Raw genomic sequence first — 16,287 nt, 5'->3', positions numbered from 1 at the left:
TCGGTCCACTCTGTTTCCTGAGATCCAGGGTCAACGCAGCCGTCTACCAGCAAGTTTTAGAGCACTTCATGCTTCCTGCTGCTGACCTGCTCTATGGAGATGGAGATTTCAAGTTCCAACAGGACTTGGCGCCTGCACACAGCGCAAAATCTACCCGTGCCGGGTTTACGGACCATGGTATTTCTGTTCTAAATTGGCCCGCCAACTCCCCTGACCTTAGCCCCATAGAAAATCTGTGGGGTATTGTGAAAAGGAAGATGCAGAATGCCAGACCCAAAAACGCAGAAGAGTTGAAGGCCACTATCAGAGCAACCTGGGCTCTCGTAACACCTGAGCAGTGCCAGAAACTCATCGACTCCATGCCACGCCGCATTAACGCAGTAATTGAGGCAAAAGGAGCTCCAACCAAGTATTGAGTATTGTACATGCTCATATTTTTCATTTTCATACTTTTCAGTTGGCCAACATTTCTAAAAATCCCTTTTTTGTATTAGCCTTAAGTAATATTCTAATTTTGTGACACACGGAATTTTGGATTTTCATTTGTTGCCACTTCAAATCATCAAAATTAAATGAAATAAACATTTGAATGCATCAGTCTGTGTGCAATGAATAAATATAATGTACAAGTTACACCTTTTGAATGCAATTACTGAAATAAATCAAGTTTTTCAAAATATTCTAATTTACTGGCTTTTACCTGTATGCACTAGTTGACTGAAAGATCACACACTTGGCGCGATGATGTCATGTTATCCATGGAAAAATGCATTTTTAGACAATATGATTTGCCTGAGCGGCTAGGAGACCCCGAGAGTAACAAGCGCTTCCCTTGTTGCCTTTCCATTAAGAACAATAAATTAGTTTTTAGTATAAGTTTGCTGGTTTCAAGAAATGTAATGCCGAGCACATATCATTATGTCAAGATAATGGCACTAGCATTTACTTCATTTAAGAATATTTTTCAACATATTGAGCAAAAAGGTCTCTTTTTTTTTCTACCAAGAAAAGTGCACTTGTTATTAGTGAGAATATACTTATTTTAAGGTATTTTTGGGTTCATTGAGGTTAGCTAATTTGACTTGTTTTGGAAAGTCTTGACAAGGCGAATTTTCTTGTTCTATTGGCAGATAATTTTGCTTAGTTCAAATAAAATACCCCTTATTTTTATTTATTTTTTCTTGTTTTTGAACACTAACTTTTTGCAGTTTATGCGCTGCTACAAGATGTCCCAGAAAATGCTGAACCATGTAAGAACCTAAGCTAACCTAGTGCCGCATGCGTGGACACTATCCCCACCATACTTAACTCCATGTGTTACCAACTATTTTAACTGTGAGTTGACTCATTTTTAGATAATCTATCCATCCATCCATTTAAAGTTAAAGTACCAATGATAGTCACACACACACTAGGTGTGGCGAAATTATTCTCTGCATTTGACCCATCAGCCTTGATCACCCCCTGGGAGGTGAGGGGAGCAGTGAGCAGCAGCGGTGGCCGCGCCCAGGAATAATTTTTAGTGATTTAACACCCAATTCCAACCCTTGATGCTGAGTGCCAAGCAGGGAGGTAATGGCTCCCATTTTTATAGTCTTTGGTATGAACTCACAACCTACCCATCTCAGGGTGGACACTCTAACCACTAGGCCACTGAGTAGGTTTCTACTGCTTGTCCATTTCAGGGTCACTAGAGCCAATCCCAGCTGCACTTGGGCAGAAGGCGGGGTACACCCTGACCGCTATAAACGTTGTGTATTTATGTTATTCACATGTGAATAATGCTGTATAATAGACTGTATTTATATTATTCACATGTGAATAGTGCTGTATAATAGACTGTATTTATATTATTCACATGTGAATAATGCTGTATAATAGACTGTATTTATATTACTCACATGTGAATAATACTGTATAATAGACTGTATTTATATTATTCACATGTGAATAATGCTGTATAATAGACTGTATTTATATTATTCACATGTGAATATTGCTGTATAATAGACTGTATTTATGTTATGCACATGTGAATAATGCTGTATAATAGACTATTTATATTATTCACATGTGAATAATGCTGTATAATAGACTGTATTTATATTATTCACATGTGAATAATGCTGTATAATAGACTGTATTTATGTTATTCACATGTGAATAATGCTGTATAATAGACTGTATTTATATTATTCACATGTGAATAATGCTGTATAATAGACTGTATTTATATTACTCACATGTGAATAATACTGTATAATAGACTGTATTTATATTATTCACATGTGAATAATGCTGTATAATAGACTGTATTTATATTACTCACATGTGAATACTACTGTATAATAGACTGTATTTATATTATTCACATGTGAATAATGCTGTATAATAGACTGTATTTATATTATTCACATGTGAATAATGCTGTATAATAGACTGTATTTATATTACTCACATGTGAATAATACTGTATAATAGACTGTATTTATATTATTCACATGTGAATAATGCTGTATAATAGACTGTATTTATATTATTCACATGTGAATATTGCTGTATAATAGACTATTTATGTTATGCACATGTGAATAATGCTGTATAATAGACTGTATTTATCTTATTCACATGTGAATAATGCTGTATAATAGACTATTTATATAATTCACTTGTGAATAATGCTGTATAATAAACTGTATTTATATTATTCACATATGAATAATGTTGTATAAAAGACTGTATTTACAGTATATTATTCACATGTGAATAATGCTGTATAATAGACTATATTATTCACATGTGAATAATGCTATATAATGTATTGTATTTGTATTATTCACATGTGAATAATGATGTATAATAGACTGTATTTATGTTATTCATATGTGAATAATGCTGTATAATAGACTGTATTTATATTATTCACATGTGAATAATGCTGTATAATAGACTGTATTTATGTTATTCATATGTGAATAATGCTGTATAATAGACTGTATTTATATTATTCACATGTGAATAATGCTGTATAATAGACTGTATTTATATTATTCACATGTGAATAATGTTGTATAATAGACTGTATTTATATTATTCACATGTGAATAATGCTGTATAATAGACTGTATTTATGTTATTCACATGTGAATAATGCTGTATAATAGACTGTATTTATATTATTCACATGTGAATAATGCTGTATAATAGACTGTATTTATATTACTCACATGTGAATAATACTGTATAATAGACTGTATTTATATTATTCACATGTGAATAATGCTGTATAATAGACTGTATTTATATTATTCACATGTGAATAATGCTGTATAATAGACTGTATTTATATTACTCACATGTGAATAATACTGTATAATAGACTGTATTTATATTATTCACATGTGAATAATGCTGTATAATAGACTGTATTTATATTATTCACATGTGAATAATGCTGTATAATAGACTGTATTTATATTATTCACATGTGAATAATGCTGTATAATAGACTGTATTTATATTACTCACATGTGAATAATACTGTATAATAGACTGTATTTATATTATTCACATGTGAATAATGCTGTATAATAGACTGTATTTATGTTATTCACATGTGAATAATGCTGTATAATAGACTATTTATATTATTCACTTGTGAATAATGCTGTATAATAAACTGTATTTATATTATTCACATATGAATAATGTTGTATAATAGACTGTATTTACAGTATATTATTCACATGTGAATAATGCTGTATAATAGACTATATTATTCACATGTGAATAATGCTATACAATGTATTGTATTTGTATTATTCACATGTGAATAATGCTGTATAATAGACTGTATTTATGTTATTCACATGTGAATAATGCTGTATAATAGACTGTATTTATATTATTCACATGTGAATAATGCTGTATAATAGACTGTATTTATGTTATTCATATGTGAATAATGCTGTATAATAGACTATATTATTCACATGTGAATAATGCTATATAATGTATTGTATTTGTATTATTCTCATGTGAATAATGCTGTATAATAGACTGTATTTATATTATTCACATGTAAAAAATATCTAAGTGTTTATTATCTATTGTGAGTGAACTGTGGTGCTGAATTTCCCCCAGGGATCAATAAAGTACTTTCTATTCTATTCTATCTATTTTAATGTTGGTCATTATGGTGGTACTTGGACAGACCATTTTTTCCTGAGGTGGTACTCGGTGAAAAAGTTTGAAAAGCATTGCTCTAGGGTTTAACAAAGCTGGGCTCCTAAACTACTGGCGGCATTGTTACAAATGGCCACCACATGTTTTCTGTGTGCTGTGAGAGGGAGCCAGACATTGATTTTCTCTTACAAACATAGCAATTGAATTAACATTTAGACAAAGAGGAAAACTAAATGAATGAATGGCAAATGGCGCCAGGCCGGAGGCTTGTCTTACTTGTGGCGTTGGTGCGCACGTAGATGATGTCGCTCTTGGCCCCGTTGACCTGGTGCTCGTCAGAGGCGGACAGCTGCGTCTTGACCATGATGGCGTACTGCGTCCAGGGCTTCAGGGGCCGGATGAGGTGGCCCGGGTCGACGTGTTCCCTGTCGCCCTCGGTGGAGCGCGGCGGCGGGTCCACATCTGCGATCACCCAGCTGTTGGAGCCGCAGGCGTCCTGCCCGTCAAACTCGGTCACATTTTGGAAGGGTCTGTTGAGGAAGAAAACATCAAGAGGGGACAACTTAACATTTTAGAAGAAGGAAGGCAAAAAATATCCCTCAAAAAGGTGTACAAAAAGTACAGTTCTGCACATCCACAGCAAAGTACCAGTGAAAACAAAGCATACAACAGAAAGTTTGTTGGAACTTACTGTGGCAATGTCTGTCCAGGCTCCTCAGTACAATATGGCCAAGAAACAGAGGGTAACTTAAATAGCAAAATGTGGTTCACAGTGATGAACTTGGAGAGACGACTGCCTGACCAGGTAGCACTGAGTTATCCTGCGTCTTATGCAAATTACACACCTGATGTACCATTCTCATCTGAGCCCAGGCTGCACTGCAAAAAGTGAAATCTAAGTAAGATGAAATATCTCAAATAAGGCTGATATTTGCTTATTTTCTGTCTGATAAGATAATTCTTCTCACTAAGCAGATTTTATGTTAGAGAGTTTTACTTGTTTTAAGGGTTTTGCTCCTAAATGATCTCAGTAAGACAGGGGTGCTCATTACGTCGATCGCGAGCTACCGGTCGATCTCGGAGGGTGTGTCAGTCGATCACCAGCCAGGCATTAAAAAAAATAGTCCTAAAAATGAGCGATCATAAATCTTCACTATGACGTCACTTTCGTCACTTGATTGACATTCACGGCACCCGAGGGTCTTCTGAGATGACGCTGGCTGCTGCCAGCTCATTAAAATTACCGACAGGAAGGCGAGAAACACTTTATTTCAACAGACTGGCGCCGTACCTGTCGTCAAAACTCCAAAGACCGACTGCACAGTTGCACAGTTGCGCTAACAAAACAAGAGTCTCAGAAAGCTGGCGTGCACAAGCTAGCAAGCTACGGAGTTTGCCGACAATGTATTTCTTGTAAAGTGTATACAAAGGAGTACGGAAGCTGGACAAATAAGATGCCAAAAACCAACCACTTTCATGTGGTATTGGACAGAAAGGAGGACTTTTTTTCTCCTCCATTCGAAAATGCGGACGTTTTTAGCACCACTGTCTGATTCCAATCAATGCAAGTCATCAGAATCAGGTAATACACCAACTTATATTCTTGTCTTCATGAAAGAAAGGAATCTATATGTGTTAAACATGCTTATATTATCTTTAAACACCTTAACTTGTTAACAATATTAACTATATGTGTTAAACATGCTTGCATTATCTTTAAACACCTTTAACTTATTAACAATATTAACTATATGTGTTAAACATGCTTGTATTATCATTAAACACCTTTAACTTGTTAACAATATTAACTATATGTATTAAACATGCTTGCATTATCTTTAAACACCTTTAACTTGTTAACAATATTAACTACAGTATATGTATTAAACTTACTTGTATTATCATTAAACACCTTTAATTTTTTAAGAATATTAACTATATGTGTTAAACATGCTTGCATTATCATTAAACACCTTTAACTTATTAACAAAAACATATATTTCATAAATAAGTAAATATAAATTATATATATGAAAGAGGTAGATCCCCACGACTTGATCAATTGAAAAGTAGCTCGCCTGCAGAAAAAGTGTGAGCACCCCTGCAGTAAGATATTACAGGTTGTTGCTGAGATTTGATGACCTATATTGAGTAAAACATGCTTGAAACTAGAATATCAAGTGTTGCAAAGCTGTGTCATCAACACAAGTATAATCATTTCTTACTTCAAGCATAAACAAAAAAATCATGATTTTGACACAAATGTGTCTCATAATTAAAACAGATGATAGCCAAATGGACTTTGCTGTTTTATTTTCAATGAAACAATAGAAAATAGGTACTCATATAGTAGTACAGTTGGCACAGTACAGTAAACTGACAGTTAATATTTAAACATTTAACATTTCAAACAATTTTGAACAGAAGTAGTTCATGCACGTTTAGGTAAATTCTTCAAAATTACAATTAAAACATTTTTGGCTGGGGGCCGGGCTGTATATATGCGCACTAATTGACTGAAAGAGCACACACTTGGCACGATGATGTCATGTTATCCATGGAAAAAAGCCTTTTCAGACATTTGCCTGAGCGGCTAGGAGCCCCCTAGAGTAACAAGCGCTTGCCTTGTTGCCTTTCCATTAAGAACAATAAATTAGTTTTTAATATACATTTGCTGTCTTCAAGAAATGTAATGCCGAGCGCATATCATTATGTCAAGATAATGGCACTAGCATTTACATCATTTAACAATATTTTTCAACATATTGAGCAAAAAGGTAAAAAAAAAAAAAAATTCTACCATGAAAAGTGCACTTGTTATTAGTGAGAATATACTTATTTTAAGGTATTTTTGGGTTCATTGAGGTTAGTTAATTTTACTTGTTTTGGAAAGTCTTGACAAGCCAAATTTTCTTGTTCTATTGGCAGATAATTTTGCTTAGTGTCAGTCAACAATAACGGTTTACACTTGTGGGTCAGTTAGGAATGTTTATATGCTACACGAAATTCTAGCATAAAGATTTATTGTGCATTATTTCTAGTAAACTGTACCAAATGGTACAGTTTTGTCTTACATTAAACATTAAGAAAAGGGCAACAATGCATTTTGTAAACAAATATAAAATGTCATCCTTTCCAAATATAACTGTTGATAAGGAAATAATACAAAATGTTAGTGAATATCGTTATCTCTGTGTCATTTTAGAGCCAACATTTGGTTTTAAAAAACATATCAAACAGATGTGCCAGAGTCTTAAATACAACATAAAAATTTTCAAATGTATCAGGAATTCGTTAACACGGGAGGCAGCTCAAACTTATCTTAATGCAATGATTATGTCTCGTTTTTATTATTGTATAACATGTTGGTCGCAGGCAAGCAAAATGACACTGAGGCCATTGGACACCTTGCACAAACAATTGCTCAAAATCCTTGACCGAAAACCACAACACCACCATCACTGTTTAGTTCTCCAAAAATATAAACTGTTAAATATGGCTAACATTCAAAGATTAGCATCAATACAAATGGCCCATCGAATCCTAAATAACACCTCACCAGCGCCACTTAAGCACTTTGTCCAGTTTACATCTGCTGTGACAACTAGACACACACGAGCCTCCACTAGGGGGCAGTGTAGCATACCCAGATGTAAAACATCTTTTGCACAAACAGCCTTTTCATATAAAGCCATTAAAGGAATGGAACGACCTCACAACAAACTTGAAAAGTCGAACAGATGACTCTTTATCCACAATTGAAGTTAAAAAGTGGCTTTGGAGCAATCAAAGCTGCTCACACGGTCAATAAGGTGGCCACTATGATTGACACGTCAACTTAATGTGTATTATATTTATCCATGAGAGCATTTTGTTGTAAACTGTGAGGTGGTTGTTTTTACAAATGATGACAGATGTGAACAAGAGCATGTACTGTCTTTGTGTGATGATGTAAATGCATACTTGCCAACCTTGAGACCTCCGATTTCGGGAGGTGGGGGCGTGGTCGGGGGTGGGGCGGGGCGTGATTGGGGGCGTGGTTAAGAGGGGAGGAGTATATTGACAGCTAGAATTCACCAAGTCAAGTATTTCATACATATATATATATCTACATCCTGAAAAAATGCAAACAAAACTGTGTTTAGATAATTGATACTTCAAACTTGCATAAATAAATATTAAGGAATGTAACATAACTTGGCTTCTGAGAGTTTCAAAATGTAATGAATAAAATGCTAAAGTTGTTGATAAACAAGCAATTATTTTAATAATTAAATATTGTCATTTTAAATGAATTATTATGATAATTTAAAATCAATTATTTCAAATATGTTTGTTTTAATGTATAATTCTATGGCTGGATGTAATAAGGAGTCACGAAAAAATACAAATAAAAATACAATTAATTTAGATGTTTTTAGCAAAATATAGTAAAAATGTATTTCGTTTTTTTTTTTTTTTTAATTAATAAATATATTTATTTTTAGGTAAGATAAACATAATAATACAATTTATCTCTAGTCTGGATGATTTAGTTCTTGTCACCCTGTTGTCCTCCAATCATGAAAAAAGGCTGTCCTCACTCAGGTCCGCATGGAGCTGGAGGGGGCGTGGCTTCCAGCTCCGGCTGAAAATCTGGAGATTTTCGGGAGAATATTTGTTCCGGGAGGTTTTCGGGAAAGGCGCTGAATTTCGGGAGTTTCCCGGAAAATTCGGGAGGGTTGGCAAGTATGTAAATGAGAGGTGGTTGCAGGGCCGGCCCGTGGCATAGGCCGTATAGGCAAATGCTAAGGGCGCCGTCCATCAGGGGGCGCCACGCCAGTGCCACAAATGTTGGAGAAAAAAAAAAAAAAAAAAAAAAAAAGTTGGTACTATTATTTCTAAATACAAAAAATAATCCCACGTTAATTAAAATGCAAAGTAAAGCCTATTTAATAGAAATATTATTTGCTACAACATTACGCCCCCCCTCCCCCGCACGGTGCACCCCCTCCCTTCCCGTATCATGACTCTTTTTGGACGTCACCACATCAAAAAATCAACACAAGATGTCAAAACGGCCAAAACTGTCAGGTGCCCAGGGAAGAAAAAAGAGAAAAGAAGAGGAGGAGAAACGAGAAAAGACAGAGGTAGCAGGTAGGTAACGTTAGCCTACATTAAATTATTTGTCTGTTACAGAATGTGATAGTAGCTGGCTTTTTAGCATTAAGCTAATGTTACATGATTCGGCAATTGCTAATCTGTTTTAACGTCGGGTTAATATTGTGGAGGGGGCTAAATTGTTATGGAAAATAATAATGTAACATTAGGTAATTACAGTACTCCCACCTTACATTCCTCAGGGACATTTGTATTAGCTCTTTTAAGCAGGTGTTTTTTGTTTACATTGTTATTGCCTTCTGGTTAGCTAATGTTTGCCCTGCAGGTAATAGTCACTTTTCCACCCCTTTATATATTAGGTATAGTTGTAAGCCTAGTTGTTAAAGTGCACATCATTAATGTTAATTAAGCAATATGTATGTAAAAAATATTGTATTTCATATATTCATTTTTTATTTTTTGCATTCATTTATTTATTCATATTTTTTTTTTTCTTGTTAACTATTCTGATTGTTAATTTGCTTTCTTTAAGTAAAAAAAAGGTCAAAGACAAAGCTATTTGGTTTCTTGTGAATATATACACTTCACTGCCGATGTGGGGGGGCGCCACCTAAAATCTTGCCTAGGGCGCCAGATTGGTTAGGGCCGGGCCTGTATATATCTACATCCTGAAAATATGCAAACAAAACTGTGTTTAGATAATTGATACTTCAAACTTGCATAAATAAATCTTAAGGAATATAACATAACTTGGCTTCTGAGAGTTTCAAAATGTAATGAATAAAATGCTAAAGTTGTTGATAAACAAGCAATTATTTTAATAATTAAATATTGTCATTTTAAATGAATTATTATGATAATTTAAAATCAATTATTTCAAATATGTTTATTTTAATGTATAATTCTATGGCTGGATGTAATAAGGAGTCACGAAAAAATACAAATAAAAATACAATTAATTTTGATGTTTTTAGCAAAATATAGTAAAAATGTATTTCGTTTTTTTTTTTTTTTAATTAATAAATGTATTTATTTGTAGGTAAGATAAACATAATAATACAATTTTTCTCTAGTCTGGATGATTTAGTTCTTGTCACCCTGTTGTCCTCCAATCATGAAAAAAGGCTGTCCTCACTCAGGTCCGCATGGAGCTGGAGGGGGCGTGGCTTCCAGCTCCGGCTGAAAATCGGGAGATTTTCGGGAGAATATTTGTTCCGGGAGGTTTTCGGGAAAGGCGCTGAATTTCGGGAGTTTCCCGGAAAATTCGGGAGGGTTGGCAAGTATGTAAATGAGAGGTGGTTGCAGGGCCGGCCCGTGGCATAGGCCGTATAGGCAAATGCTAAGGGCGCCGTCCATCAGGGGGCGCCACGCCAGTGCCACAAATGTTGGAGAAAAAAAAAAAAAAAAAAAAAAAAAGTTGGTACTATTATTTCTAAATACAAAAAATAATCCCACGTTAATTAAAATGCAAAGTAAAGCCTATTTAATAGAAATATTATTTGCTACAACATTACGCCCCCCCTCCCCCGCACGGTGCACCCCCTCCCTTCCCGTATCATGACTCTTTTTGGACGTCACCACATCAAAAAATCAACACAAGATGTCAAAACGGCCAAAACTGTCAGGTGCCCAGGGAAGAAAAAAGAGAAAAGAAGAGGAGGAGAAACGAGAAAAGACAGAGGTAGCAGGTAGGTAACGTTAGCCTACATTAAATTATTTGTCTGTTACAGAATGTGATAGTAGCTGGCTTTTTAGCATTAAGCTAATGTTACATGATTCGGCAATTGCTAATCTGTTTTAACGTCGGGTTAATATTGTGGAGGGGGCTAAATTGTTATGGAAAATAATAATGTAACATTAGGTAATTACAGTACTCCCACCTTACATTCCTCAGGGACATTTGTATTAGCTCTTTTAAGCAGGTGTTTTTTGTTTACATTGTTATTGCCTTCTGGTTAGCTAATGTTTGCCCTGCAGGTAATAGTCACTTTTCCACCCCTTTATATATTAGGTATAGTTGTAAGCCTAGTTGTTAAAGTGCACATCATTAATGTTAATTAAGCAATATGTATGTAAAAAATATTGTATTTCATATATTCATTTTTTATTTTTTGCATTCATTTATTTATTCATATTTTTTTTTTTCTTGTTAACTATTCTGATTGTTAATTTGCTTTCTTTAAGTAAAAAAAAGGTCAAAGACAAAGCTATTTGGTTTCTTGTGAATATATACACTTCACTGCCGATGTGGGGGGGCGCCACCTAAAATCTTGCCTAGGGCGCCAGATTGGTTAGGGCCGGGCCTGTATATATCTACATCCTGAAAATATGCAAACAAAACTGTGTTTAGATAATTGATACTTCAAACTTGCATAAATAAATCTTAAGGAATATAACATAACTTGGCTTCTGAGAGTTTCAAAATGTAATGAATAAAATGCTAAAGTTGTTGATAAACAAGCAATTATTTTAATAATTAAATATTGTCATTTTAAATGAATTATTATGATAATTTAAAATCAATTATTTCAAATATGTTTATTTTAATGTATAATTCTATGGCTGGATGTAATAAGGAGTCACGAAAAAATACAAATAAAAATACAATTAATTTTGATGTTTTTAGCAAAATATAGTAAAAATGTATTTCGTTTTTTTTTTTTTTTAATTAATAAATGTATTTATTTGTAGGTAAGATAAACATAATAATACAATTTTTCTCTAGTCTGGATGATTTAGTTCTTGTCACCCTGTTGTCCTCCAATCATGAAAAAAGGCTGTCCTCACTCAGGTCCGCATGGAGCTGGAGGGGGCGTGGCTTCCAGCTCCGGCTGAAAATCGGGAGATTTTCGGGAGAATATTTGTTCCGGGAGGTTTTCGGGAAAGGCGCTGAATTTCGGGAGTTTCCCGGAAAATTCGGGAGGGTTGGCAAGTATGTAAATGAGAGGTGGTTGCAGGGCCGGCCCGTGGCATAGGCCGTATAGGCAAATGCTAAGGGCGCCGTCCATCAGGGGGCGCCACGCCAGTGCCACAAATGTTGCAGAAAAAAAAAAAAAAAAAAAAAAAAAAAGTTGGTACTATTATTTCTAAATACAAAAAATAATCCCACGTTAATTAAAATGCAAAGTAAAGCCTATTTAATAGAAATATTATTTGTTACAACATTACACCCCCCCACCCCCTCCCCCGCACGGTGCGCCCCCTCCCTTCCCGTATCATGACTCTTTTTGGACGTCACCACATCAAAAAATCAACACAAGATGTCAAAACGGCCAAAACTGTCAGGTGCCCAGGGAAGAAAAAAGAGAAAAGAAGAGGAGGAGAAACGAGAAAAGACAGAGGTAGCAGGTAGGTAACGTTAGCCTACATTAAATTATTTGTCTGTTACAGAATGTGATAGTAGCTGGCTTTTTAGCATTAAGCTAATGTTACATGATTCGGCAATTGCTAATCTGTTTTAACGTCGGGTTAATATTGTGGAGGGGGCTAAATTGTTATGGAAAATAATAATGTAACATTAGGTAATTACAGTACTCCCACCTTACATTCCTCAGGGACATTTGTATTAGCTCTTTTAAGCAGGTGTTTTTTGTTTACATTGTTATTGCCTTCTGGTTAGCTAATGTTTGCCCTGCAGGTAATAGTCACTTTTCCACCCCTTTATATATTAGGTATAGTTGTAAGCCTAGTTGTTAAAGTGCACATCATTAATGTTAATTAAGCAATATGTATGTAAAAAATATTGTATTTCATATATTCATTTTTTATTTTTTGCATTCATTTATTTATTCATATTTTTTTTTTTCTTGTTAACTATTCTGATTGTTAATTTGCTTTCTTTAAGTAAAAAAAAGGTCAAAGACAAAGCTATTTGGTTTCTTGTGAATATATACACTTCACTGCCGATGTGGGGGGGCGCCACCTAAAATCTTGCCTAGGGCGCCAGATTGGTTAGGGCCGGGCCTGTATATATCTACATCCTGAAAATATGCAAACAAAACTGTGTTTAGATAATTGATACTTCAAACTTGCATAAATAAATCTTAAGGAATATAACATAACTTGGCTTCTGAGAGTTTCAAAATGTAATGAATAAAATGCTAAAGTTGTTGATAAACAAGCAATTATTTTAATAATTAAATATTGTCATTTTAAATGAATTATTATGATAATTTAAAATCAATTATTTCAAATATGTTTATTTTAATGTATAATTCTATGGCTGGATGTAATAAGGAGTCACGAAAAAATACAAATAAAAATACAATTAATTTTGATGTTTTTAGCAAAATATAGTAAAAATGTATTTCGTTTTTTTTTTTTTTTAATTAATAAATGTATTTATTTGTAGGTAAGATAAACATAATAATACAATTTTTCTCTAGTCTGGATGATTTAGTTCTTGTCACCCTGTTGTCCTCCAATCATGAAAAAAGGCTGTCCTCACTCAGGTCCGCATGGAGCTGGAGGGGGCGTGGCTTCCAGCTCCGGCTGAAAATCGGGAGATTTTCGGGAGAATATTTGTTCCGGGAGGTTTTCGGGAAAGGCGCTGAATTTCGGGAGTTTCCCGGAAAATTCGGGAGGGTTGGCAAGTATGTAAATGAGAGGTGGTTGCAGGGCCGGCCCGTGGCATAGGCCGTATAGGCAAATGCTAAGGGCGCCGTCCATCAGGGGGCGCCACGCCAGTGCCACAAATGTTGGAGAAAAAAAAAAAAAAAAAAAAAAAAAGTTGGTACTATTATTTCTAAATACAAAAAATAATCCCACGTTAATTAAAATGCAAAGTAAAGCCTATTTAATAGAAATATTATTTGCTACAACATTACGCCCCCCCTCCCCCGCACGGTGCACCCCCTCCCTTCCCGTATCATGACTCTTTTTGGACGTCACCACATCAAAAAATCAACACAAGATGTCAAAACGGCCAAAACTGTCAGGTGCCCAGGGAAGAAAAAAGAGAAAAGAAGAGGAGGAGAAACGAGAAAAGACAGAGGTAGCAGGTAGGTAACGTTAGCCTACATTAAATTATTTGTCTGTTACAGAATGTGATAGTAGCTGGCTTTTTAGCATTAAGCTAATGTTACATGATTCGGCAATTGCTAATCAATAAATAGCTAGTTTTGTTTTAACGTCGGGTTAATATTGTTGGAGGGGGCTAAATTGTTATGGAAAATAATAATGTAACGTTAGGTAATTACAGTACTCCCACCTTACATTCCTCAGGGACATTTGTATTAGATCTTTTAAGCAGGTGTTTTTTGTTTACATTGTTATTGCCTTCTGGTTAGCTAATGTTTGCCCTGCAGGTAATAGTCACTTTTCCACCCCTTTATATATTAGGTATAGTTGTAAGTAAAAAAAAAAAAAGGTCAAAGACAAAGCTATTCAGTTTCTTGTGAGTATATACACTTCACTGCCGATGTGGGGGGGGGCGCCACCTAAAATCTTGCCTAGGGCGCCAGATTGGTGAGGGCTGGGCCTGGGTGGTTGTATTGTATATTAAGTATGTGTCAATGAAAGGGCATTTCATGACTTTTCTTAATTTCATTACATGCTATAGTATGATTTCATTGTCATAATTTTATTGCATGATTTTTGTATCTCTTTAATTTAGGTAGCCAGGAACTGCAGATGGAAATGAGCTATTTAGCTATAATCTGGTACAGAACATATCTGTCTTTGAGCTGAATGTTTCTGTGCATTTTCCCCTCAAATAAAGACTAAAGAAACAGAAAATAAAGCGTCAACCAGTTAATTCTATGTTTCTAGTCATGGGTTCTTACTCTGAATGCCGCACCCCCTCCCTCCTTTCCTAGTTGCAGCTGAAAGCAATACATGTTTGGCAGAGATTGCAGCTGAACTGACGTGGACCGAGGAGAAGAACTTACGCCTCCTTGTAGAGCACCATGAAGCCCAGCAGGTCTCGAAAGTCCGGTGGCCAGAAGGCTTCCCACTTGATCAAGATCTTATCGCTCATGGTGCGGATCATGGTGAACTTCAGCACGTGGTTCTCACCTGGCAACACAAATTGCGGGGCATGGGAGAAAACTCGGCAGCATACTCACTGTATGTGTTTGGGAAGAGGGGGAACAACGTGCTGGAACATCTGCTTGAGTTGATTTCATCCAAACACAATGTTGTGGAACAGCTGCCCATTTCCAACAGTCACTATGAAGTAGTCTGGGTTTAGATAAAGACTTTGGCCTTTACCTTACATGACCGCTTACACAGCACTTACTGTACATACTGTACATGTGCACTTGCACTGCAATGCTGTTTGTGCAAGCTGAGCCCACTTCAGCAAGAAATAACTACCATAGCTGCAACACCGACTGCGTTTACTTACACGAGGCCTGGTCCCCGTTGGTTTTGGACGCGATGTCGTTCTTTCGGCCTCTGGTGCCGGTCACCTCCTCCATCTTGCGTATCTCGGCCATGCAGAGCTTGGAGTTGTAGTGGAAGAACATCCGGCCCTGAGGGATGGTCAGCTTGTGCTTGGTCCAGTCCCACAGCTGCCGCAGGTTCTGGTTGTCCAGGGCGTAGAAGGAGTAATTGCTGGGAAAGTAAACGATCATAGGTGAGAGGGGTGTCAGAGAATACCGATTAATCGCGATTGTTATTTGTAACGATTCTTAATTAATTAAAAAAAATAATCTGTCCTGTCCAGCCCTTCAGGTAAATCATATTGTGCTCATATCTGCTGTACAGACTTACTTTAGAAAAGAGAAGTGTGGGATACTTCTCTTTATTAAATGTTTGGGTAGAATTTTATTAAACCAAATCAGTTTTATTTTACAAACCCCGTTTCCATATAAGTTGGGAAATTGTGTTAGATGTAAATATTCATCCCATATTCAATTGAATGCACTACAAAGACAACATATTTGATGTTCAAACTCATAAACTTTATTTTTTTTTTTGCAAATAATAATCAACTTAGAATTTCATGGCTGCAACACGTGCCAAAGTAGTTGGGAAAGGGCATGTTCACCACTGTGTTAC

The 16,287-nt window shown here is 35.5% G+C and overlaps 1 protein-coding gene across 1 annotated transcript in view; it reads right to left on the bottom strand.

Moving 5' to 3' along the window:
* insra (insulin receptor a) overlaps positions 1-16,287 on the bottom strand; it is a 190,385-nt gene that overhangs the window by 37,196 nt on the left and 136,902 nt on the right. The window contains exons 6-8 of the mRNA XM_061978791.2: positions 15,632-15,840; positions 15,174-15,300; positions 4,462-4,715 (exon numbers count right to left, since the gene is read on the bottom strand). Of these exons, the coding sequence (XP_061834775.1) occupies positions 4,462-4,715; positions 15,174-15,300; positions 15,632-15,840 (590 nt within the window). The remainder of the gene's footprint in view (positions 1-4,461; positions 4,716-15,173; positions 15,301-15,631; positions 15,841-16,287) is intronic.

Source organism: Nerophis lumbriciformis, linkage group LG19 (genome assembly GCF_033978685.3).
Source record: "Nerophis lumbriciformis linkage group LG19, RoL_Nlum_v2.1, whole genome shotgun sequence".
In the NCBI taxonomy this organism is placed as follows: Eukaryota; Metazoa; Chordata; class Actinopteri; order Syngnathiformes; family Syngnathidae; genus Nerophis; species Nerophis lumbriciformis.
Note: the sequence above shows the minus strand (reverse complement) of the source record. Positions and strands in the feature narration are given on the sequence as shown.